The sequence below is a fragment of the Dromiciops gliroides genome, chromosome 4 (assembly GCF_019393635.1).
Source record: "Dromiciops gliroides isolate mDroGli1 chromosome 4, mDroGli1.pri, whole genome shotgun sequence".
NCBI classification, from domain to species: domain Eukaryota; kingdom Metazoa; phylum Chordata; class Mammalia; order Microbiotheria; family Microbiotheriidae; genus Dromiciops; species Dromiciops gliroides.
In genome coordinates, this window is record NC_057864.1 from 102,711,570 (window position 1) to 102,735,535 (window position 23,966).

Consider the following 23,966-nt stretch of genomic DNA (forward strand, 5'->3'; position numbering starts at 1 on the left):
CATGATCCTGGGCAAGGTCACACAGCTGGTAAGTACGTGGGTCAGGATTTGAACCCAGGTCTTCCTGACTCCAAGTCTAGTAGCCTACCCACTATAACCAGAATGCCTGTGGGATTATGATCTGCCTAGCTGTGGGGTTCCCATACAGGGAATTCCTGGGGTTGAAGCAATTGTAGTTTCTTAGCATTATCTGAGTGTTCTTTTCACCTCAAAACCAATAATGTTGTTAAAAGAATTCACATTCGCAGTTTTGTTTTTGTTATCTTCTGTCTGTTTTTGGTGGAAAGGGTAGGGAGACATAATCTGGCTTCCTCTGTTAACACTATATGCTTCTCAGGGGTAGTATTCCTGCCACCCCCATCAAACTGGAGGCCCTCTGAAGATAGAGCCTGGATTTCTCCCATAAGAAGACTGAAAGATTGTCTTCTTTCACTGGATCCTCCTCATTTCTTACCCCCTACACACACACACACACACACATGTAGACATGCACTCACACACACAGACACACACATGCGCACATAACCTATTATGCAGCATAGGATTTTATACCCAGGTATAAAATATACCTGGGTATAAAATATAGGACCAGGAACTTCATTCATTCATTCATCTGTTTGAGAAGGTGTAAGTATAGGCCTGCCTAGAGTGGACAAAATGTTCTCCTATGGACCACTGAAGATATTAACACTAAGTTCTATACCAGCAGCTTCTCAATCTGGAAATTTACTTTCAAAGTCTTTCTTTTTGTTTTCCATAAATACAAAGCAAGGATGTGAACCCATCCCAGTCTGATCTCCATGGGTCTTTGCCCTGGGCCATAGCTTTCTCTTAGGGTATCGATGAGTCTGAGACTTTGCCAGAGTATATATTAATCCCATTGGAAACTCTAGATTCAATCACTCAGCTCCTTCCCTCCAGCCCAACTCCAAGGGAGGAGTGGAATTTGTTGAGAAAAGCATGTGGGGGTGGTGTCCAATCTTCCTCAGGTATGACAGTCCAAGTTCAAGGAGTCCACCTCTGCTGATCAGACCATGGAGCTGGTGCCCTGGAACCTCTGGAACAGCTGTGGGAGCCAAGAATCATTATTGCAGACAATGGCAAGAAAGTAGATTCAATATCCATGTTATTATCAGGGCTGGCCTTGAGAGTCATCTGGAGTACCGGGCACAGATGGTGAGGGGGCAGAGAGGGCTAGAAACCCTGGCTAGGTCAAGGCTTCAGCCTTCTCCTTGTGCCTTCTCTGAGTACTCACTCTCTTCCAGGTGCAGCAGAGAAGAGATTGAGTCCCAGGATCTAGCTGCAAGATAAACCTACCTTCTTCTTTTATGAGGAAGGGCATCTGGGATTGTTTTTAGGTGAATCCATATGGGATTATATGCTACAGAATTTCTTACTTCTGATTAAATATGGGTCAGCTCCCAAACCATAACTCTCTTCATCACTTGTATCCAATCTGTTTAGTTGAATTATGAATGAGCAAATGGAGTGAGAGACTGAACATCCTTCTTTCCTCACTTTGTGATTAGTACCAGTTCTTCTTGTCAGTCTGTACTGTGACTGCTAACCAGATTCTCTCCACTCTCCACTCTGAATAGGTACCCTACCTTCTATATTCTTTAACATGTGGACATGGAAAAGCCAACTCATCACTTAAGTCCATCTATTCAAAGCTACCAGTGTCAGCCCATCTCACACCTACCGCCTCCAAAGCAGCATCCAATGTGGGTCTGAAACCCCTTTCTTCTTCTGTCATTGAAACAGCTCCTGATACTACACCTATTGATATTTAACACCTTCTCAGTTTAACTGAAGGAGAACTATTGGTTTCCCTTTTCCTTGCTCAGCCTAGAAATTGAATTCCCATAGTAATTCTCCCCAGTCACCTTAACCTTCTTAACCCTGGCCCATATAAAAGCTCAGTTATATGCCAACAAAATTTAAAAGTAAATTAAATGAATATTTGCAAAAATATAAAATGCCTAGATTAACAGACCCATAAACAATACATTTAAATAAACCAATCTCAGAAACAGAAATCGAACAACTTATAAGTGAAACCCCAAAGTAAAAACAAAACAGGTCCTGATGGAATTACATTCCATCAACCATTCCAAGAATTGTGAACTACAATTTTAAATAAATCATTTGCAAAAATATACATAGAAGCACCTTGTCAAATTCCTTCTCTGAGACAATTATGGCCCTGATCCTCAAACCCGGAAGAGATAAATCAGAGAAAGAAAATAATTTATCTATAATCCTATTAGTGCAAAAATATTAGTAAAGAAATTGCAATAACATGTTTAAAATATTTTCACTATGACCAGGTTAGATTTCTTCCAGGAATTAAAGAATAGTTTGATATTAGGAAAACTATAAACATAATAGACCATATTAATAGAAAAACCAGTTAAAATCATAATTATATCAATAAATGTGAAAAGCCTTTGACAAAATAGAGTAGTTATTTATATTAAAAATACAAAAAGCAGAGGGACAAATGGACTTTTCCTTAATAAGATAAATAGCATCTAAAATAAGAGCTAGCATCATTTATATTGGAAAAACACTAGAAGTCTTTCTAATAAAGGCAGAGGCAAAGTAGGGATACCCACTGTCACTGCTATTATTTGATATAATTCTATAAATGCTATCTATAATAATAAAAAAGAAAAAATTGAGGGAAGAAACATAGGCAAATAGGAGACAAAATCATCTCTATTTGAAAATCATATCATGATAAGAGAATACTAGATAGTTAATGAAAAACTAATATATTTCTAACATCAGTAAGGTAGCATGATTTAAAATAAACTCACATCATCAGCATTTCTGCATATTACTAACAAATACCAGCAGAAAAAGATATAAAAAGAAATACATTTAAGATAACTACAAAATGTACAAAATATTTGGGAATCAAAAACTATAAAACACTGTATAAAAAAGGAAGACAAATAATTGAAGAGATGTTAATTGTTAATATAATAAAAATATTACTACCCAAATTAAATGATAGGTTAATGACATGTCAATTAAACAACTAAGGAATTATATATAGAGCTAGACAAAAATAATAACAAAATTAATCTGAAATAACAAAACGTCCACAATCCAAAAGGAAATAATAGGAAAAAAAGGATGAATGAGTCAGCATTCATTACCAGATCTCAAACTATTTTCTAAATTAGTAATCATCAAAATCATCTGGTTCTGACTAAAAAAAATTGAAATATGACCAATGGAACAAAGTTAGTAAGCAATACTCAGAAGCAAATGAACCTAGGACACAAACTTCTGAGGTAAGGATGACCTAGTTGACAAGAACTGTTGGGAAACTTTAAAGAAATGTAGCAGAAATTAGGTTTAGACAGGGGCTTCTTAAACTTTTTCCACTTACTACCCTTTTTTGCCCAAGAAATTTTTACTTGACCCTAGATATGTAGGTATATAAAATAGGTACACATAACCTTTTACTGTTGCCAAATTTTTCACAACCCCCACATTCAGTTATGTGACCCCATATGGGTTGTGACAGTTTAAGAAGCTTTGGTTTAGACCAATATCTTATACCATAACAAGTTCCAAATAGATATATGACCTAAATATATTTACATAGTAGGTATTTGGTACTTGGTGCTGAGCATACAAATATAAAAAATGATAGAGTCCCTGCCCTCAAAAACCTTACTCTATACTGAGTGAAATATAACATTTACACAAATAAACATAATACAAGATAGAGTGTAAAAGGGCAATAGGGCAAAGAGATTCAGACATGGTCCTTTAGGGCACTGTTCAATATCCAAAACTGATGCAATTTTATCAGCAAAAATGATATTTAAAAATATGTGTTACTATTGGTTCTGCCTCTGCACAAGACCATGAGACCTTTCCATCTGACTTGCCAGTGAAACCTTCTATATGTTCTGTCTACCCCCATTAGAATGTAAGAGCTCTTTAAGAGCAGGGATTATCTTACTTTTCCATATGTAGCCCTAATGCTTAGCACAGTATTTTTTACATAGTAAGATCCCTTAATAAATGTTTTTCATTCATTCATTCATTCATTCATTCACATGATGAGGGAAATGATGGAAAATAAATCTATCAAGGCAAGTTAGAACCAAATTATGGAAGGCCTTGAATTCCAGGCTAAACTATTTATATTTTATCTGATAAAGAATTAAGAGCTAAAAAACAAGCAAACAAAGAATAAAGAGCTACTAAAGATTTTTGAGGAAAGGACTAACCTTAGGAAAATAATTTTGACAATTTCACAGGACACAGATTAGAAAGGTGATAAGCTGGAAGCACAGGAGTCCAGGCAGGAGGTAATGAGGGCCTGAACTAGTGGTGACTGAAGGAATAGAGAGAAGAAGACAGGTTCAAGAGACAGAACATTGAGGTCGTGACACAATGCTTGGCTCCTCTATTAATGGAAGAATCCTGGTCTGGATGGACCAGGGTGGTTCCCATATTTAGTAGCTTCAAAGTCCCTGCTTCAGGTCACCCCCAATGATTTCACTCCACTCATCATCTCTAATTATGTACCTTCCTGCCTACTCCATCTACTCATCTCAGGTCCTATTATATGGTCATCCCTTTCCTATCTCTGAACTATCTCTTGAGCTGCTCTGGATGTCTGCCCGAAGCTCCAACAGAAGTTGGAAGATTCTTTCTTAAGATCATAAAGTCATAGATTTGGCACTGAAAAATACCAAGAGACCATCTGATCCACTACCCACATTTTACTGATAAGAAAATTGAAGTTCATGGGGATTAAGTGACTTTCCCAAGGTTATATAGGTAGCAAGTGTCAGGTAAGATTTGAACATGGGACCAATGACTACAACCAGAGATCTTTCCATTGTACCATGTTTTCTTTCCTTTTTTGCCTTCTCCTCCTTTCTCTAGCAGGTCAATATGGCATGATGAGCATTGTAGAAGACAGCTGTTGTAACCAGAAGGCCCATGGTAAGGTAGAAATAGCATTTGCTTTGAAGTTTTAATTTCTCCAATTGACTACCTGCTATTTATTCCATTAGGCATGTGGGTGGCTCAGTGAATAGAGTGCCAGGCCTGTGGTTAGGAAGACCCATCTTCCAGAGTTCAAATCTGGCCTCAGATGCTTACTAGCTATGGGACCCTAGGCAAGTCACTTAACCCAGTTTGCCTCAGTTTCCTCATTTGTAAAATGAGTTGGAGAAGGAAATGGCAAATCTCTCCAGTATCTCTGCCAAGAAAACTCCAAATGGGGTCATGAAAAGTCAGACATGACTAAAAAAGACTAAACAACAACAAATTTACTCTATTATTCCTCCTACGCCTTAGTTTCCTCATCTATGATGAGGAAAGGGATATGACTACATGATATCAAAGTTTCCTTCCAGCTCAACACTATGTATATTCATGGCTTTTATGACCTTTGGTTAGTCAATTATCTCTCTGGACCTATTTCTCTGTGAATAATCATGCCTGCTCTTATGTCTCAGTTAGATAATATGGTTAACAATCTGTAAAGCGATGTGTAAAGTTTAAGTTTTAGCATTTCCCTCCACCACCACCACCCCCATCTCTTCTTCAATGGCTTCTCCCTCTGGCCCACCATCATGCCTCCCTTCTTTAATGAAGAGACTAAGTCCATCCTCTTTCAGGAGGTCACCCTTGGCTGATTGGGGGAAATGGAATGGCATTCCTGATACTACCCTGGAGAGAAGTAAAACTCCCAAGAAGGACTTCACACTAGCCACTGTCATACAAAAAGAATTAGGAAGTGCTTGTTTACTGTTTATGATTCCATTGCTGTCCATATTAGCAGAGTGGCAGCTGCAGGGGGAAGGGCCACGCCAGTGACCAGTCCAACACTGCATGTACATTAAAGTTCATTGGTTTCTGGATAATGTTAAGGGAAGTAATCCCAGGCCCTGCTTTTTTGGGAATCCCCTTCCTTTGGGAAAAATAATTCTATAGGCTCTCTTGTCCAGCAACCTAGCTGTGTGACTTACCGGACTGAGAAATGGGATGGTGGAGCCTAGGAATCCAAAAGCAACTGGGAAAAAACCCCTGAGAAGGAAGAGAGAAGGGTTAGTGACAACATAAAAGGAGATGGACTAAGAGTGGAGACAGTCATGATGTCATGAAAAAATTGTGTTTGGAGTTTAGATAAATTGGTTTCAAACTCAAGGTCTGCTCCTTCCTACCTATAAAGTGACTTGGTATGTCTGGTACCTTGTTCCCATCTGGAAAAATGAGTTTTTGTTGGCAATAATGATTCTACGGACCAAATAATGAAACATCCTTAAAAACCTCCCAGTAGGAAGGGAGGGGACTACTAAGGTAAGATAGTGAATATTGGTCATTGTAGAGGATATTTTTGCTTATCTTTCTTTTTTTCTGTTTAGAATTTTATTTTCCAAAATATATGTAGAAACAAATTTTGACATCAATTTTTAAAAACTTTGTGTTCCAACTTCTCTTCCTCCCTCCCTTCCCACCCCCACCCCCAACATCTCAAGCAATTTAATAGAAGTTATACATGAGTAGTCATGGAAAACATCCCCACATTAGCTAGGTTGCGAGAGAAAACAGATAAAAAACCAAAACTTCAGATAAAAGAATTGTCAAAAAAAAATGTGCTCCAATCTGTTTTCAGATACCATCAGTTCTTTCTCTGTAGATGGATTGCAATTTTCATAAGTCCTTCGGGGTTATATTGGATCATTGCACTGCTGAAAATAACTATGTGCTTCCCAGCAGATCATCTTACACTATTGCTGTTATTTTGTATACACTACATTTGATTATGCTTAAGTTCATGTAGGTCTTTCCAGGTTTTTCTGATAGTATCCTGTTCATCATACCTTTTATATAGAACCTTAAACTTCACAAAGAGTTTTCTTCACAATAGTCCAGCAAAGTAGGTACCCTACTTTTTGCCATTATAGTCAATCATTAGAATTATTTCCCTGCATCCTATTCCCTTCCCATGATATTTACTCTATTTTCTATCTTCTTTTACTCTATTCCTCCTCAATAGTGTTTTACTTATGACTGCCCCCTCCCCTGCTCTGCCCTCCCTTCTTTCACCCTTCCCTCCTTATCCTCTTGCCCTCCTACTTTCCTATAGAGTTAAATAGATTGCTCCTCCCAATTGGGTGTGAATGTTATTCCCTCCTTGAGCCCACTCTGATGAGATTAAGGTTTTTGAGCTAATTCTGTTTTCTAAATTTTTCTTTCTCCCTCCCTCCTCAACCCTCTCTATGAAATCAAGCAATTCAATATGTCATACATGTGCAGTTATGCAGAGCATCTTCACCTTCCTCAAAGTGTTTTGCTTTTTACCGCTCCCTCTCCCAATCTGTCCTTCCCTCCTTCCCCTCTCCCCTCCCTTATCTCTTTCCCCTCCCACTTTCCCTCAGGGCAAAAATATATTACTATACCCATTTGAGTATGTATGTTATTCCCTCTTCGAGCCAATTCTGATGATAGTAAGGTTCAGTCAGTCCCCTACTTCTTCCCCCTCTTCCCCTCCCCTCCATAAGCTTTTTTCTTGTTTCCTTCATGTGAACTACCTCTCCCCAGTCCAGCTCTCCCCTTCCCCCTCCCCCAGTCCATTCCTCCTACCCCTTAACCCTATTTTAAAGAGGTTATCAGCACTGGCCCTGGATTCAGGAGGACCTGAGTTCAAACCCGGCCTCAAACACTTGACACTTACTAGCTGTGTGACCCTGGGCAAGTCACTTAACCCCCATTGCTCCACACAAAAAAGATGTTATCATGGGTTAGCTAGGTGGCACAGTGGACAAAGCACCAGCCCTGGACCCAGGAGGCCCTGAGCCAAAATCTGGCCCCAGACATAAGTCACCCCACCCTGTTTACCCCACAAAGAACAAGGAGAAACAAAAAATAAATGCTTTACAGATATCATTCCTTCATATTCAGTTCAGACCTGTGTCTTCTGTGCATTCCTTTCAGCTACCCTAATACTGCAAAAGTTCTTATGAGTTCAAAGTATTATCTTCCCATGTAGGAATATAAACAGTTTAATCTTTTAATATCCCTCATGATTTCTTTTTCCTGTTTACCTTTTTATGCTTCTGTAGGGTCTTGTATTTGAAAGTCAAATTTTCTATTCAGTTCAGGTCTTTTCATCACAAATGCCTGAAAGTCCTCTTTTTCATTGAAGTCCCATTTTTTCCTCTGAAAGATTATACTCATTTTTGCTGGGTATGTGATTCTTGACTATAGTCCCAGTTTCTTTGCCCTCTGGAATATCATATTCCATGTCCTCCACTCCTTTAATGTAGATGCTTCTAGATCTTGTTTTATCCTTATTGTAGTTCCACGATATTTGAATTCCTTTTTTCTAGCTGCTTGCAATATTTTCTCCTTGACCTGGGAACTCTGGAATTTGGCTATAATATTCCTGGAGGTTTTCCTTTTGAGATCTCTTTCAGGAGGTAATTGGTGGATTCTTTCAATTTCCATTTTGCTTTCTGCTTTTAGAATATCAGGGAAATTTTCTCTGAAAAAGATGCTGTCTAAACTCTTATTTTGGTCATGGTTTTCAGGTAGTCCAATGATTTTCAAATTCTCTCTCCTGGATCAATTTTCCAGGTCAGCTGTTTTTCCAAGGAGATATTTCATATTGCCCTCTATTTTTTTTTATTCATTTGGATTTGCTTTACTATGTCTTGGTTTCTCATAAAGTCACTAGCTTCCATTTGTTCAATCCTAATTCTTAGGCAATAATTTTCTTCAGAGAGCTTTTTTATCTCCTTTTCCATTTGGCTTTTCAAGCTGTTGATTTTTTTCTCATGACTATCCTGCATCACTCTCATTTCTCTTTCCATTCTTTCCTCCACCTCTCTAAATCTTCCTTCTATCTCTCCTACTTTCTCTTCAAAGTCCCTTCTGAGTGCTTCCATGGCCTGAGACCAATTCATATTTTTCTTGGAAGCTTTGGATGTAGGGTCCCTGAAGTTGCTATCTTCTTCTAAGGGTGCACCTCAATCTTCCTTGTTGATAAAGAAATTTTCAATAGTTCTCAAATTTCTTTGCTTGCTCATCTTGTCATCTTTTACTTGACTTTTAACTCCCTCTTACAGTGGGGCCCTACTTCCAAGCTAAATTGTCCCAAGCTTCATTGGGTCCCAGATGTTTTGGTTTGAGGGAGGGCAGGTTTTTCTCTTGCCTGACCTGTTCTCTTGTTCAAAGATAACCTCAAGCCAACTTGCTAATTCCAGCCAGCCGAACTATGTGTGCTGTGGTTCTTAGCTTCGACAAGCCTGTGCCCCTCCCCCACCTGGGCCTCCCACCACTCAGGATTTCTTCCTGTTTCCCTGCTGGGGTAGGATAGCTGAATTCCTCCTTAGGTCCCTCAGACAACCCTGTATTTCCCTCCCCCCTCCCCCCACCAGCTGTTCAGCCCTCTCACCCAACCATAAGCTTAGTTCTAGAAGACTCTTGTACTGCAGCTGACTCAGAGGCTCGGGGTAAGTTCCTCTTGTGCAGCATATCTTGGGTCTGTGTCGGTATGATCATGGGGTTGGACTCTGGTCACAGCCCAGCACGGCCCCACTTTAATCTGGAAAATAATCTCATCCCATCTTTTTGTGGGTTTTGCAGCTCCAGGGCTTGTTTTATTGCTGTTTTGGGGGTAATTGTGTCAAGAGCTCTGTGTATTTAATGTCTTTCCTCTGCCATCTTGCCTCCACCCCTGATTATCTTTCTTTGTTAAAAGAGAGAGTCTAAATCTGGTGCTAGTGGTGATGGTGGCAATGGTGGTGGTTGGTGGTATTGTTGTTGGTGGTGGTGGTGGTGTTGGTGGAGACGGCTGTCTGTATGTACTTCCCTTGAGGAAAGCCCATGAATCAGGACTGGATCTTTTTCTTTTTCTTTTTTTTTTTAGTGAGGCAATTGGGGTTCAGCGACTTGCCCAGGGTCACACAGCTAGTAAGTGTTAAGTGTCTGAGGCCGGATTTGAACTCAGGTCCTCCTGACTTCAGGGCCGGTGCTCTATCCACTGTGCCATCTAGCTGCCCTGGACTGGATCTTTTTCAACCCAAAGAGGATGTGTGTGTAGCATCCAGATGTTGTGCTGGCTTATGTGTCCAATAGGATTTCCAGCTGGAAGGGTTCTTAGAGAGCATAGGATCACTAGATCAGAGATTTAAGGTCATAGGAACAATTTAGAGGTGAAAGAGACCTTCAGGGCCACCCAGCTCTCATGTTGCAGATAAGTAGAGGTGGCTTACAGGGGTTAAACGATTTGCCCAGGGATGCTCAGGCAATAAGCAACAGAATGGGGCTAGAGCTCAGGTCCTCTGACTCCAAACACAGGGCTCTCTCCTCTGTACCACTCTACCTCCCACATAGCCCCAACCTTAGACTGCAGCAAGCACATTGGTTCCCATGGAAACCTAACCCAGGGAAAAACAGAGAAGATAAAGTCCATTGCTCTTAGCTCCACGGCCTGGTAGCTATCAGGCTTGGTGCATGAGGTCCAGTGCTTTCATTTTCACATCAGCACCAGGAAGCTGGGGCTCTCCCAAGGACCTGGGAGTTCATAGCCTCATCTGGGCTGGTGGTGTCCAGCTTCTAGAGATGATGACTTTCCCCACCCTTACCTCCTCTACATCCTCACCCAAACCTTCTTAGAAATCACCCCCATCCAACCGCTTAATTTTACAGCTAAGAAAATTGCTGCTTATGGCCTGTGACTGTTCGACAAGTCACTTAAACTCTCCAGGTCTCAGTTTCCTTATCTTTAAGATGATTAGAGGACTTCCAAGATCCCTTGCAGCTCAAAAATCTATGACCCCCAAGAGGGACAGAAGTCCAATTCACTGATCTATTTTCTGTAGGCTCTACATTCTTCCCTTTTTAGAAGAAAACATCAGTATATTTGCTTTCCTTGTATCCTGCAGAACCTCTCCTTCTCCCATAATTTTTCCAAGATCATTGGCTGCAGCTTAGCAACCACATGGTCTATTTCTTTTAGCATCTGTGAATATGGTTTGTCTAGGCTCAATGACTAGAGCTCACTGGGTTTCCATTCCTTCCTTGCCATTTTTGTTCTATCCTTCCCAGGCCAAAGAGGATTCTCATTGGCAGAGGAAACAGAAGGAAAAGGAGTTAAGCACTTCCGCTTTCTTATCATTGGTCTAAGAAGTGATTCTATCTCTTTTTTGCTCCTCTCTACCCCTTTTATCAGTTCTGTTTGTTTTGAATAAGGCCTAATTTCTCAGACACATATTTTAGTCATGAATCCCATTCTACAAAGTCTCATTGATACGCATGAGGTTAAATGTACTTCTCTGTACTAGACTCCATATGAGCAGCTAGGTGGTACAGTGGATAGTGTTAGAAAGATTCGTCTTCCTGAGTTCAAATTCAGCCTTAGACACTTACTAGCTGCGTGACCCCGGGCAAGTCACTTAACCCTATTTGCCTCAATTTCCTCATCTATAAAATGAGCTGGAGAAGGAAATGGCAAACCACTCCAGTATCTTTGCCAAGAAAACCCCAAATGGGGGTCATGAAAAGTTGGACGCAACTGAGAACAACTGAACAACAACTAAGGTCTCCAGTTCATTCCATGTATTATTCCATACTTTGTGTACTTGTTTATTATGTTTGTCCTTCATTCTCAAAGGGGGTGAATTGGATTTAAGTGAGGAAGGGCTGTGCAAGGTCACCAACCTCACTCCCTCCTCTAGAGTCATCTGAGTTCAGTGACAAAATATGCATCAGGATGACTGGAGATGGCCCAGAATGTTTAAGGCAATTGGGGTTAAGTGATTTGCCTAGGGTCACATAGCTAGTAAGTGTCTAAGGAGAGATTTGAACTCAGGTCCTCCTGACTCTAGGACCAGTGCATTATCCATTGCACCACCTAGTTGCCCCTTTGTGTATTTGTACATAGACACCCAAAGCCATAGGATTTAATGATACTGCTCTCTTAGAAATTGTATCCTATAATATGAAACTCAATTTTTTTTTAAATGAATGCTAAGGGGCAGCTAGGTGGTGCAGTGGATAGAGCACCAGCCCTGGATTCAGGAGGACCTGAGTTCAAATCCAGCCTCAGACACTTAACACTTACTAGCTGTGTGACCCTGGGCAAGTCACTTAACCCCAATTGCCTCACCCCCCAAAAAAAAATGAATGCTAACATTTTTTGTTTATATGTAATTGAGAAAAAAATTAAATGAAAAATTAAATGTGAAAAAATTTTATCCTACAAATCATTAACCATCTCTTTTGCTATTCTTCCTTCCTATGTTATAGTTGCTATTTTCTGTGCTAGCTAGCTTAGCGGATGTTTTATGGGCAGCGTTGCCCCCCTTCCTTTCTTTTCTGTTTAAAGCTCTCTTGATCAGATTTGAAAAATTCATAATGAATGCATTTATTGGCCTTTGTCAGGCTTATGCCATCCCTAGCTGAGAACCCAGAATTTCTACACCTTAAATAATGATCCAGAAATCCAAATCCCATTTTCTGACACTCTTTTTAGTCCAGTCTGCTGTTCATTTTCCAAAATTGCCTTTTTCTTTTGAAGTTCTTTTCTCCTTTCAAATGGCAACTAGGAGTGGGGAGCTTAGCATCATACTTGGCACATAGTAGGTGCTTAATAGATGTTAATTGATTGATTGGGAAACACACTCCATGCTCTAAAAGTTCTTTCTTTATCCATTTTTGGGGGGGGGCAAGGACTTCATCATCCTTAGCAATGTGATCTGGGTTACCTCTGGTGATCTCATGTGCCCCAAAATCAATCACTAGATTCATCTGGAAAGCCCCAGAAGGCTCTTTGTCATGTCCTGAACATGTCCTAGAAAAACAGTAGACTTCCCTTGTATTCTCATGTCGTCTCCTCTTGGAGGGTAGGGGCTCCTTATGAAGAACTAGGCTCCCTGTGAATATTGCTAATTGGTTGAATGAGGCAAGTACATCCCTGTCTCTATCTCTCCATTTCTCTGTCTCTGTGTCTCTATCTGTCTCTGTCTCTGTATCTCTGTCTCTCTGTCTCCATGTCTCTCTCCATCTCTGTCTCTCTCTGTCTCTGTGTGTATGTGTGTGTCTCTCTCTGTCTCTCTGTCTCTCTCGCTGTCTCTCACTCAATTCCTGCCAGGGAAGGTCCACTCACCTGAAGAGACTGAAAAAACCATAAGTCTCCAGGGCCATCCCCAGAAGCGGCCAGCGCATGAGGACAATTATCACACCCCCCAGGAAGAAACTTGTCCCCTTCAGTTTATGACGTTGGAAGAAGAACCCAAAAGTTCTTCTCAAACCAATGATGAAGGAGAGGCCACATAGGAATAGTATCTGTGGAGAAGAAGAGAGAAGAGAGTCATGAGGCAGGAATATGGGACAGAGCACTGAGGACTGAGGACTGACGACCTTGGTTCAGGGATTAGACATCAAGTAGGACTTTTTACCTTCTATGGGGCAGAGGGAGAAAACACTGGAGGAACTGACACAGGCATGTAGCAAAATCCTAAACATCTTTAGGAAGAGAAAAGAACTCAGTTGGGCTGGACTAGGTGGGAGGGACAGACCTATGAAGCAGGGAGATGCACAAGACAGTCTCTGAAGGGTCAGTTGTGAATAATGCTTATCTTGGTTTTCTGCAATGTTGTTCTTCCAAAGCATTTTCCCAGATAAAATTTAATTGCTCATCAAACTCTCCCTAGGAGACAGCTGGTTATGTTTCTACTCATTTTACAGAAGAGACAGTTGAGACTCAGAAAAGTTAAGTGATCACACAGCAAACAAGTAGTCAGAAAGACCTGGTGGGTGTCAGATTCTACCCTGGATGACTAATTGTGTGGTTATAGGCAAATCACTTAAGCTCTCTAAGTCTCAGTTTCTCCATCTGTAAAATACATAATAATGCCCATAGTACCTGTCTCCCAAGATTATTGTGTGACTCAAATGAGATAATGTATATGTAAAGCATGGTCCCTCTGAAGTGTTGCCCTTCTCACATGGAAGAGTTTGGTAGAGAAAAGAGCAGAAAAGGGTAGCTAGATGGCACAGTGGATAAAGCACTGGCCCTGGATTCAGGAGGACATGAGTTCAAATCTGGCCTCAGACACTTGACACTTACTAGCTGTGTGACCCTGGGGAAGTCACTTAACCCTCATTGCCCTGTCCCCCACCCCCCAAAAGGAGCAGAAAAGTACTATCATGTAAAGAAAAAAAAATAAATCAATTGGTAAAGGATAGAAGATTGCCTCTGTCATAAGTGATAATTTAGATGCCAAAAAGGAAGAAGAAAATAACATTGATTTAATTAGTTTTAAAATGTCAAATGTGAATAAAGAAACACATTTCTCAGATGAAATTTAAGCAGTTTTGGACAGAAAATGAACTATGGAGTAAATACTAAGATTCAAATCACCTTATAAAAGATGTAGGACCATGATTTGTTTGGATTTATTCAGTATAATCATTTAAAGACTCATAGAAAGGTCTTTTACTTACTAAAAACTGGAGAAATCTGAATTTTTGTGTTCAGGAACACAAAAAAAGATAGAGGATTGTTAGGAACTTTGAACTGCAGGGCATTATAAACCCTTAGACTGACAAGAATAAATTTTTTTAAAAATTAGAAATCATAACTATTTAGAGACTTGAGGTATGTTAAATAAGGTCTACTGTTTTAATAATGGAAATCTGGTGAGTTGTGACCTTTTAGGTAAAAAATAAGTTACTGCATACAAGGAAGCTGTGGTTTATGCTACTGAAAGATAAAGGAGATAGGATACAGGAGGCTGTAGCTAATGAGGTAAAAATCTGACAAGTGAAGATTGTAGAAAAAGTCAGAAATCAAAAGCAGCTCTGTCAGATCTATGTATGGACAAGAGCAGATGCAGTCAACAGTCAGGTGACAGAAGGCTTCAGTGCCACAATTCGCGACTGCTTGAAGAGAAATTAAATTTCACAGGACAAAAGATTCAATTCTAGATGTTGTTATTCAACATCCTCTAGAACTTCAGAGGGGTGAGGCTGTTGTCCTTTACTTGCCCCCATCTGGATTGAGAGGAGCAGAATGGGGAAAAAAAGGCTTTGGAGTGGTAACCCCAGAGAAGCTGGGGTTTAATTGGACCATGTAGAATTCTGATGAGTAGAGAGCTGGACTTCGTTGGTTTGCCTTACCAAGAGAGGTATCTTCATCTATTTGCTATGAACTCTTTTCTGGTTGTACTACATAACATCTTGGTGAGTGAATAGCTGGCTGGGCTGGATAGTCCAGATAGATAGTTGATGAGTTTTGCAGCTCTCTGGCTTAAACAAAAAAATTGCTCCAAAGAAAAAACTGTCCAAATTAAGTGGCAATACTTTCTCAACATCCTTTTAATGGTGATTTGAAACAGCTTATTAATGATACATTGGTTCATAAGAAGAGATGAGGACCAGCAGACAAATAATTAACAGAGTAGCAGTGTTGTGTGGTTTTGATGTGCCTGAATGTATCAATCACATCAAAGCTTGAAGTCCAGAGTTGGGAGTTATCATACGTACATGGATTTTTCTCCCCCATGTGTTTCCCTGCCACGTGCTATAAATGCATATACCCATTCTTTCCCACAGATGATGTGAACCAGATTGATAATGGTATAATGTGAACCGGATTGATGTGTGAGTTGTGATATAGTTTATTTTTCATGCATTAGGCTTAACATATGACTACCTGTGGTGCTAATATTATTTCTTTGCCTTATGTTTAAGATCTAAGTGTCATTATTGTGAGTGGCTGATTTGTGTAAAGGGAAATGCCTCAGGAGAAGCTCAAGAAATAAAGTCTTGAGTAGGGGGAAAATATTCTTCCTCAACAGGGCTCTGAGAGAAGTTTAGTGTAAATGTAAAGTGATGGAACTTCTCAGAGAACCTGGACCTGCCAGTGTTGGCAGGTTGGAGTGATGAAGCCAACAAAGAGAGTGAGAAAGTGTCCATCCAATGATTAAGTCAGAGACATGACTTGGTCTAATGGGTGGATGAAGAGGTATCTCATGAATACTCATGGGTAAAGCACTTTGAAAACTTTAGAGCCCTCTATAAATTTTAGTTCTTATTAATAAGTGTAATGGCATTAATTAGTAAAACAGTGTCATGATATTGTGGGAAAGGCATAGAGCCTAGGGTCAGGAGACCTAGCTTTCAGTCTTGCCTCTCACATTTCTTAGCTCTGTGACTTTGGACCAGCTACTTTTGTCTTTCTGGGTGTCAGTTTCTTCCTGTGTTAAGAGAAGATAATAAACCTTTCATTACCTATTTCATTTTTACTGTGAAGAGAGTGGTATGTAAATTATTAATCACTATAGAAATCTGAGTTGCAGTATTTTTTATCAGTGAGGACCATAAGGTCTCTAAATATTTGAAAGGCTATCTCTTGGAACAGGGATTAGACCCTCAGGGTGAGAGAAAGTAGCACAAAAGCAGATTTTGACACCTTTTAAGCATCCTACTAATTAGTATTGTTCGCAGAGTAGAATGAGCTGCCTCATCCTGCTCTATCATGAAGCAACTAGATAGTGTAGTGGATAGAGCGCTGGACCTGGGCTCAGGAAGACCTGTGTTCAAATCTGGACTTAGGCATTTCCTAGCTGTTTGTCCCTGGGCATGTCCTTCTGCATCAGTTTCTTAGTCTGTAAAATGGAGATAATAACATTACTCACCTTCCAGGTGTGTTGTGAGGATAAAATCTGTAAAGTGCTTGGCAAGTCTTAAAATGCTATATAAATACTAGCAGTTATTATCCTCAGAGGTCTTCAAGTGGAAGTTGGATGACCCCTTGTGGGGGATATTATATACATTAGGCTGCTGTGGGTGTGGGGGTTTTTTTGTTGTTGTTTGTTTTTTGTTTTGTTTTGTTTTTACTGCATTATTTGGGAGTGAATGGACGGGTTTATCTGGAGCTTGTGGGAGTCACAGCCTCTCCTCTGCCATCTTGGCTCTGCCCACCTGTGGGGGATATTACAGAGGAGATTTCCTATCCAGGTACAGACTGAACTAAAGTGCCTCTGACATCCTATCCCCTTCGGAGGTCTATAATTCTGTTATTTGTCCACACTACTTACTATCCCCGCCCTTACCACCCTCTGGATCCCATCTCAGACTCTACAATCTAACAAGTTATTTCCTTGGCAGGCTTAGTGGAGGACAGATCCTGAAGTGACACATTAAACCAAATCAACTTTCTTTCTTTCTTTCTTTCTTTCTTTTTTTTTTTTAGCTCCTACTATGTGCAAAATCACTGGGCTAAACTTTATGGAAATCACTCTTCATGCTAATGACTCATCCTTGAGGATTAACCTGTAACCTTTCTGTTGTCGGGAAGTTCTAGGAAGTTGCCAGAGCCTCAGAGGTGAGCGGCTTTGCTCAGGATAACAGGACCAGTACATGTCAGAAGGGGAATGGCACACCAGGTTTTACTGACTCCAGCCCCAGCACCATATCCATTGAGCCACACTGCCTCAGTGAATAAGGATGACTATTTGTGTAGCATTTTAAAGTTGGAAAAGCACTTTGTCTCATCTGATTCTCATATCAACCTTGTGAGGTAGGTACTACAGATATACTTATTTCATAGGTAAAGAAATAATGATGATGATAAATGTGAAAATGATAATAATTAACATTTATAAAATACTTTAAAGTTTGCAAAGTACATTCCATATGTTAACACATTTGATTCTTTCAACAACCTTGTGAAGCAGGTGCTACTATTATCCCTATTTTACAAATGAGGAAACTGAGGCATGGAGAGGCTAAATGACGTGCTCAGGGTCACACAGCTAGTAAGTGTCTGAAGTGGAATTTGAGCCTATGTCTAGGACTTTATCTTTTTTTGTTTGTTTTTTGCGGGACAATGAGGGTTAAGTGACTAGCCCTGGTCTGAGGTCACATTTGAATTCAGGTCCTTCTGAACTCAAGGCCAGCGCTTTATGCACTGCACCACCTAGCTGTCAATGTCTAGCACTTTGTCCACTATTCCCCAGTGAAGAGAAAGACACTGGACCCTGGACTGGGGGTATTGCGTCCTGATTTTGTTAATGGTACTTCTTTTATTCTAGTCACTCAGGGGAACAATCTAGGAGTCACCCAGGGGTCTCTAACCAACCTGATTATTAAATTTTGGCGAGCATTTACTGCTTGGATATGGGCAAAAGCTACAAAGTGGGGCTTGATTTGATGTTTAAAAATGTTAATAATAGAAATTAAATTTTAAAGTGTGTTGTGGGTACAGGGTAATTGTTGTTGATGTTGTTTTTTGTATAAGTGATTTGCTGCCATACCCCTGGAGCATCCTCATCTTTTCCCAGTCTCTCGTTCCCTCCATCCTGTCAGTTGCCATGTTCATTCCACCTCCCTAACATCCCTTAGATCTGTGCCCTTCTCTCCACTCACACCTCACCTGGAACCAGACCTATAGCCAACTACCCTCAAACTGATCACCCTGTACTCCCAGTCTTTCTGCCCTGTAATTCATCTGGCACATAGCTGCCAAATTCATATTCCTAAACCACAGGGGTAGAACAGCTGGATAGGGCAGGAGTCAGAAGAAGCTGAGTTTGAATTTGGCCTCAGACACTACCTGTGTGACCCTGGGCAAAGTCACTTAACCCCGATTGCTGAATGAATGAGTGAATGAAATGAAGCACAATGGTGATTATGTCATTCACTATCTCCTCCCCCCCTTTCTTGCTATTCCCTATTAATTCTAGGATTAAAATACACTCCCTGTCTCACATTGAAAACCCCCTAAAACCTGATCCCAACCTATATTTTCAGACTGATTTAATTTAATTCTTCCTCACACACTATACATTTCACCTTGACTGGTCTATTTACTCAGTTTCCTGTATGAAACCTTCCATCTCCTGCTTGTGCTTTTGTCCAGGCCAGCCACTATTCCCGGAATGTTCTTTCTCCTCACTTCCATCCTTTGGAATTCCTTGCTCTCCTTTCCAGGCTCAGCTCAAATGTCACCCCCTTTGAAAGGTCCTTTCTGTTAGTGCCCCCCCCAATAGCTTTGTGCTTAATTTATATCTATGATATATTTGGAGAAGCCAGGTGGTGCAATGGAGTCTGGAAGATGGATCTTTCTGAGTGAAAATCTGGCCTCAAACACTTACTAGCTATGTGACCCTGAGCAAGTCACTTCACCCTGTTTACCTCAGTTTCCTCATCTGTAAAATGAACTGGAGAATGAAATGGCAAACTGCTCGAGTAATATTTGCCAAGAAAACTCCAAATGGGATCAGGAAGAGTAGGACACAATGGAAAACAACAACAAAATGATGCATTTACTATCTATGTGAATGTTTAATTTCCCCAGTAGTGTGTAAGATCCTTGAGGATAGGGACTGCCTTGATTTTGTATAGGTATCCCCTCTTCCTGACTCAATGCCTGAAGGATACAATGTACTGAATAAACACTTGATAATTGACTGGTTGATTGATGTCTCTCTGACAGCAGCAATAGGGCTGGCAGAGTTACTTTGGATTTGCTTTCTTGGTTCTTGGAAAGAAAATGGGGGTAGGTGTGAATGGATCTTCTTGGGAGGATTGGGGAGGGGGTGTGGAGAAGGGTGACTCACATTTCCAAAGGCCAGAAGCACGGAGTCAAAGTATAAGATGATCCCAAAGAGGATGAAGAAAATGCCAAAGCCCATGGTACCCATGCCAATCTCTGCAAACAAGAACATGATAGATGGCATGGAAAGAGGTGGTCAGGGAAAGAAAAACACCCAGTTCTAGGCATCCAGGACACCAGGCAAAGTGTCCAGGGGGTGAAATCACTGTTCCTACCTCTCTAGGCTTTTTTTTTTCCCAACTGGACAAAAGGTTCAAGGTAGGACATTCCCCCTTCCTTCAAAGGGTTTGAAAGTTGCACACCCCACACCCCCCATCAATTACTTTCCAGAGAGGCATCAAACTTCTGCTACAAGTTGATTTAATCTCAAAATTAATGCTGATTTGGGCATAATCCAAGTCTCAAAACCCAGCTGTTTGGTGGACCTGCACCTGTGTGAGGGGTGGGTCAGAGTTGGCTAGAGAGGAAGAAAAGAACCCCAAGATCTTTCTTTTCTCAGGGCATAAATATACATATATAGTTATTTATATATAATATTGATGTTTCTTTCAGTTATTTATATTTATACATAGTTATTCGGATTTTATCTAGTTAGTTATATTTATATGTGGTTATATATAATTATTTATATGTATTTATTTAGTTATTAAAGGTCATATTAAAAGTTATCCCATGTTGTGCTTCATTCCATGTTATTCTTTCAATACCTGCCGGGAACCTTGCCTAGCCCTTGTCCTAATTTTGTAAGGCAGGTTCCCCCACCAGCTCCTGGGCAAACGCCCATTGTCCTTCTGGGGGATGCCCAGGCACACCCTGGTTTTCCTGCATCTCGGGGAATGAAGAGTTAAGATAATGCCAACCGTGTCCACAGAGTCACAGTTCTAAGACTTATGAGCCCTCCATTTACTGCTACTCTCCACGAAATGTCTGGGGTGCATGAGGGAGGGAGGGGGGCCTCTAAGTGTAAGATGCCAAAAAGGTCTTCAGGATAGGTTAGATGCTTATTAGAGTTTGTTGGGGGGGGGCAGCTAGGTTGCGCAGTGGATAAAGCACCGGCCCTGAATTCAGGAGTTCCTGAGTTCAAATCCGGCCTCAGACACTTGACACTTACTAGCTGTGTGACCCTGGGCAAGTCACTTAACCCCCATTGCCCCGCAAAATAAATAAATTAAAAAATAAAAAATAAAAAAAAGATAAATAAATAAATGGAGTTTGTTGGGTGAAAGAAGGGAGATGGGAAGTGGGAAGACTTCAGGCTAATTAGTTTACTTCAGACTTGTTGGTCTTCTCTCTTGTGTCCCCTTGTGAAGATGCTGAATAATAAAATGGAAGATTCAAACTATCTGATACCTGGAGGCACGTTAGTATTGAATCCACACTAGCTCCTAATGCCTTTCCCCTTTGTATTACATCCATCTACTCCAAGGGTTCTTAATCTAAGGTCCACAAAGGCTTTTTAAAATTTTTTAAATTTTTTTAGTTTTTGATAACTGCATTTCAATAGGATTGACTTTCTTTGTAATCCTTTGTATTTAAAAACATGATTCACAGGGTCTTCTAGGTGGTGCAGTGGACAAAGCACCGGCCCAGGATTCAGGAGTACCTGAGTTCAAATCCGGCCTCAGACACTTGACACTTACTGGCTGTGTGACCCTGAGCAAGTCACTTAGCCCTTATTTCTCCACAAAAACAAAAACAAACAAGACCCATGGACAGTACTGGTGTATGGTCCACAGGGGCACAGAGAGTTGGACAGGATTGAACAACAAAAACAAAAATGCTGCCCCTGCTTTTGTATGATCAAATTGGATAATGTATTTGAATGTATTAATGTATTCCACACTCATCTCTGCCCTACACTACAATCTCCCATGCCTTAGTCTCCCTCTCACCAAGGATAGAAGGATGAGCTTTGTTTCTTCTGGCTCCTCGGTGCCAGCCTAGGGATTACTGGGGGCCATAAATCTAAGCCAAGGGATGGAAGGATGAAGACCCCTTCCCCTCTGAAGGCACAAATGCCACACCCTGCCCAGGTCACTGAAGCCTCCCATAAGCCAACACTGCAGCCTCTTGACTCTCAGCTCCAGAGGTCACAATGATAATTTGCCTGGCTCCACCCTCCTGGAGGAGGGGAGGATAAGTGAGGAAGGGTCTCAGCCTCTGTTCATGAACCCAAAGTTTCTCTCCCCCGCCCCCCCCTACCCCTTTCCCTTGCCTCTAGCATCCTGACCCTTACTCACTCTGCCATTCGGAGATGGAGATCATGGCTACAGCCTATGAGAGGAGCCCTGGGAGCCAGTCGCCCTGGGAGCCAGTGGATGGTATGAAGTCTAGAGCTGCCTACACATGCTGTTGGAAGAATGAACCTTGACAACGTTGTGAAATCCCTTCCTGAACAAATCATTAACTTCCCAGCCTGAAGAAGGCCGCTTAAAGACACAGTCTCCTTCCTCCAGCCTCTTCCCAAAGAGTCCCTTCCATTGATAACCCCACCCTTCACCAAATCCGCACAGGCCTTGCCTCAGAGCACATAAATTGAGAGGGCGTCAACAGCTTCATGATCCTTCGGTAGCATAGAAACAACTGGGTTTGTCATCTAGTTAGCAAAGAACAGTCAGTTCTAGCAGGAAGTAAGTGATCACCTCCTTGGGTCCCCCGCCCCCCTGCATCAGCCTCCCCAGCAGAGACCAAGGGTATATGCATTTATTAGGTACTTCCTATGTATGAGGCACTGTGCTAAGCACTGAGAATTACAAATAAAAGCCACAAAGACAGTCCCCATCCTAAAGCATATATTCTAATGGAGGAAAGAAAACACATGAAAGAGAACTGGAGAGGGGAAAATGGGAAAAAAGGGGAGAAGAGAGGAAAGGCTGATGGGGAAGAGGTGAGATAGTCCAGAGAATCAGCAGTGGAGCCTGAGCGAAGTGAGCATGGGTGTCTCATGAAATGGTAGTGCAGACCCAGAAGCAAGGGCTCCAGGAGCAGAGACACATGGGGCATAGGGTGAGAAGGTGCTAATAAGAGGTGGTAAAGTTCAGAGAGTAAGGAGTGAAATCTTTGCTCATGTACTAGCCTGGGTCACCCATGTGTGTGCACGCACGTGCAAATATACACATACACACATGTACACACATACATGTGTGTACATGCTGTCAAAGAGGCCCATGACATCGGGAGGTGATGTCATGACTTCATTGACTTGGATTTAAATGAGGGAGGGTTGTGCAAAGTCACCAACCTCACTCTCCTCCAGAGCCATCTGAGTCCAGTGGCAAGACATAGATCAGGTCAATTGGAGATGGCCCCCACATATAGATATACATTTTTGTGTGTAGATAGATAGATAGATGATAGATAGATAGATAGATAGATAGATAGATAGATAGATAGATAGATAGATAGATAGATGATAGATAGGTAGATAGATAGATAGATAGATAGATAGATAGATAGATAGATAGATGATAGATAGGTAGATAGATAGATGATAGATGATAGATAGATAGATAGATAGATAGATAGATAGATAGATAGATAGATAGATAGATAGATAGATAGATAGATAGATAGATAGATATAGATAGATAGATAGGTAGGTAGATAGATAGATGATAGATAGGTAGATAGATAGATAGATAGATAGATAGATAGATAGATAGATAGATAGATGATAGATAGATAGATAGATAGATAGATAGATAGATAGATAGATGATAGATAGATAGGTAGGTAGGTAGATAGATGATAGATAGATAGGTAGATAGGTAGATAGATAGGTAGATAGATAGATAGATAGATAGATAGATAGATAGATGGTAGATAGATAGGTAGATAGATAGATAGATATAGATAGATAGATAATAGATAGATAGATAGATGATAGATAGATAGGTAGATAGATAGATGATAGATAGATGATAGATAGGTAGATAGATAGATAGATAGATAGATAGATAGATAGATAGATAGATAGATAGATAGATAGATAGATAGATAGATAGATAGATAGATAGATAGATGATAGATAGGTAGATAGGTAGATAGATAGATGATAGATAGATAGATAGATAGATAGATAGATAGATAGATAGATAGATAGATAGATAGATAGATAGATAGGTGGGTAGGTAGATAGGTGGGTAGGTAGATAGGTAGATAGATGATAAATGAAAGATAGACAGATAGGTAAGTAGGTAGAGATAGAGATATTTGGAGATAGAGATATGTATATATCATAAATTATATTTATATAGTCATTTGAAGTTTATAAAATAGCACATTATATATTTCATCTCATTTGATCCTCAGTACAATCCTGTAGGACGAAGGCATTATTATCCTCATTTTGCAG

At 40.6% G+C, this 23,966-nt stretch overlaps 1 protein-coding gene across 1 annotated transcript; it reads right to left on the reverse strand.

The window, feature by feature from the left end:
• Window positions 1-706: 706 nt before the first annotated feature.
• Window positions 707-21,958, reverse strand: GOLT1A (golgi transport 1A). The gene is made up of 5 exons (XM_043962514.1): window positions 21,853-21,958; window positions 19,617-19,708; window positions 13,157-13,335; window positions 6,012-6,069; window positions 707-1,066 (listed from the first exon to the last, which is right to left on the reverse strand). Exons 1-5 carry the CDS (start codon window positions 21,875-21,877, stop codon window positions 1,028-1,030), a joined length of 393 nt encoding a protein of 130 aa, XP_043818449.1. The 5' UTR covers window positions 21,878-21,958; the 3' UTR covers window positions 707-1,027.
• Between the last annotated feature and the right edge of the window lie 2,008 nt (window positions 21,959-23,966).

Bases quoted from the DNA above. Each gene is read 5' to 3' on its own strand.
- GOLT1A (XM_043962514.1), bottom strand. From the start codon at position 21,877: ATGATCTCCATCTCCGAATGGCAGA. The intron at 6,070-13,156 runs GTGAGTGGACCT...CTTCCTTCTCAG, and splicing joins GGTTTTTTCAGTCTCTTCAG to GGGTTTTTTCCCAGTTGCTT. The intron at 1,067-6,011 runs GTAAGTCACACA...TGGCTCCCACAG, and splicing joins CCATCCCATTTCTCAGTCCG to CTGTTCCAGAGGTTCCAGGG.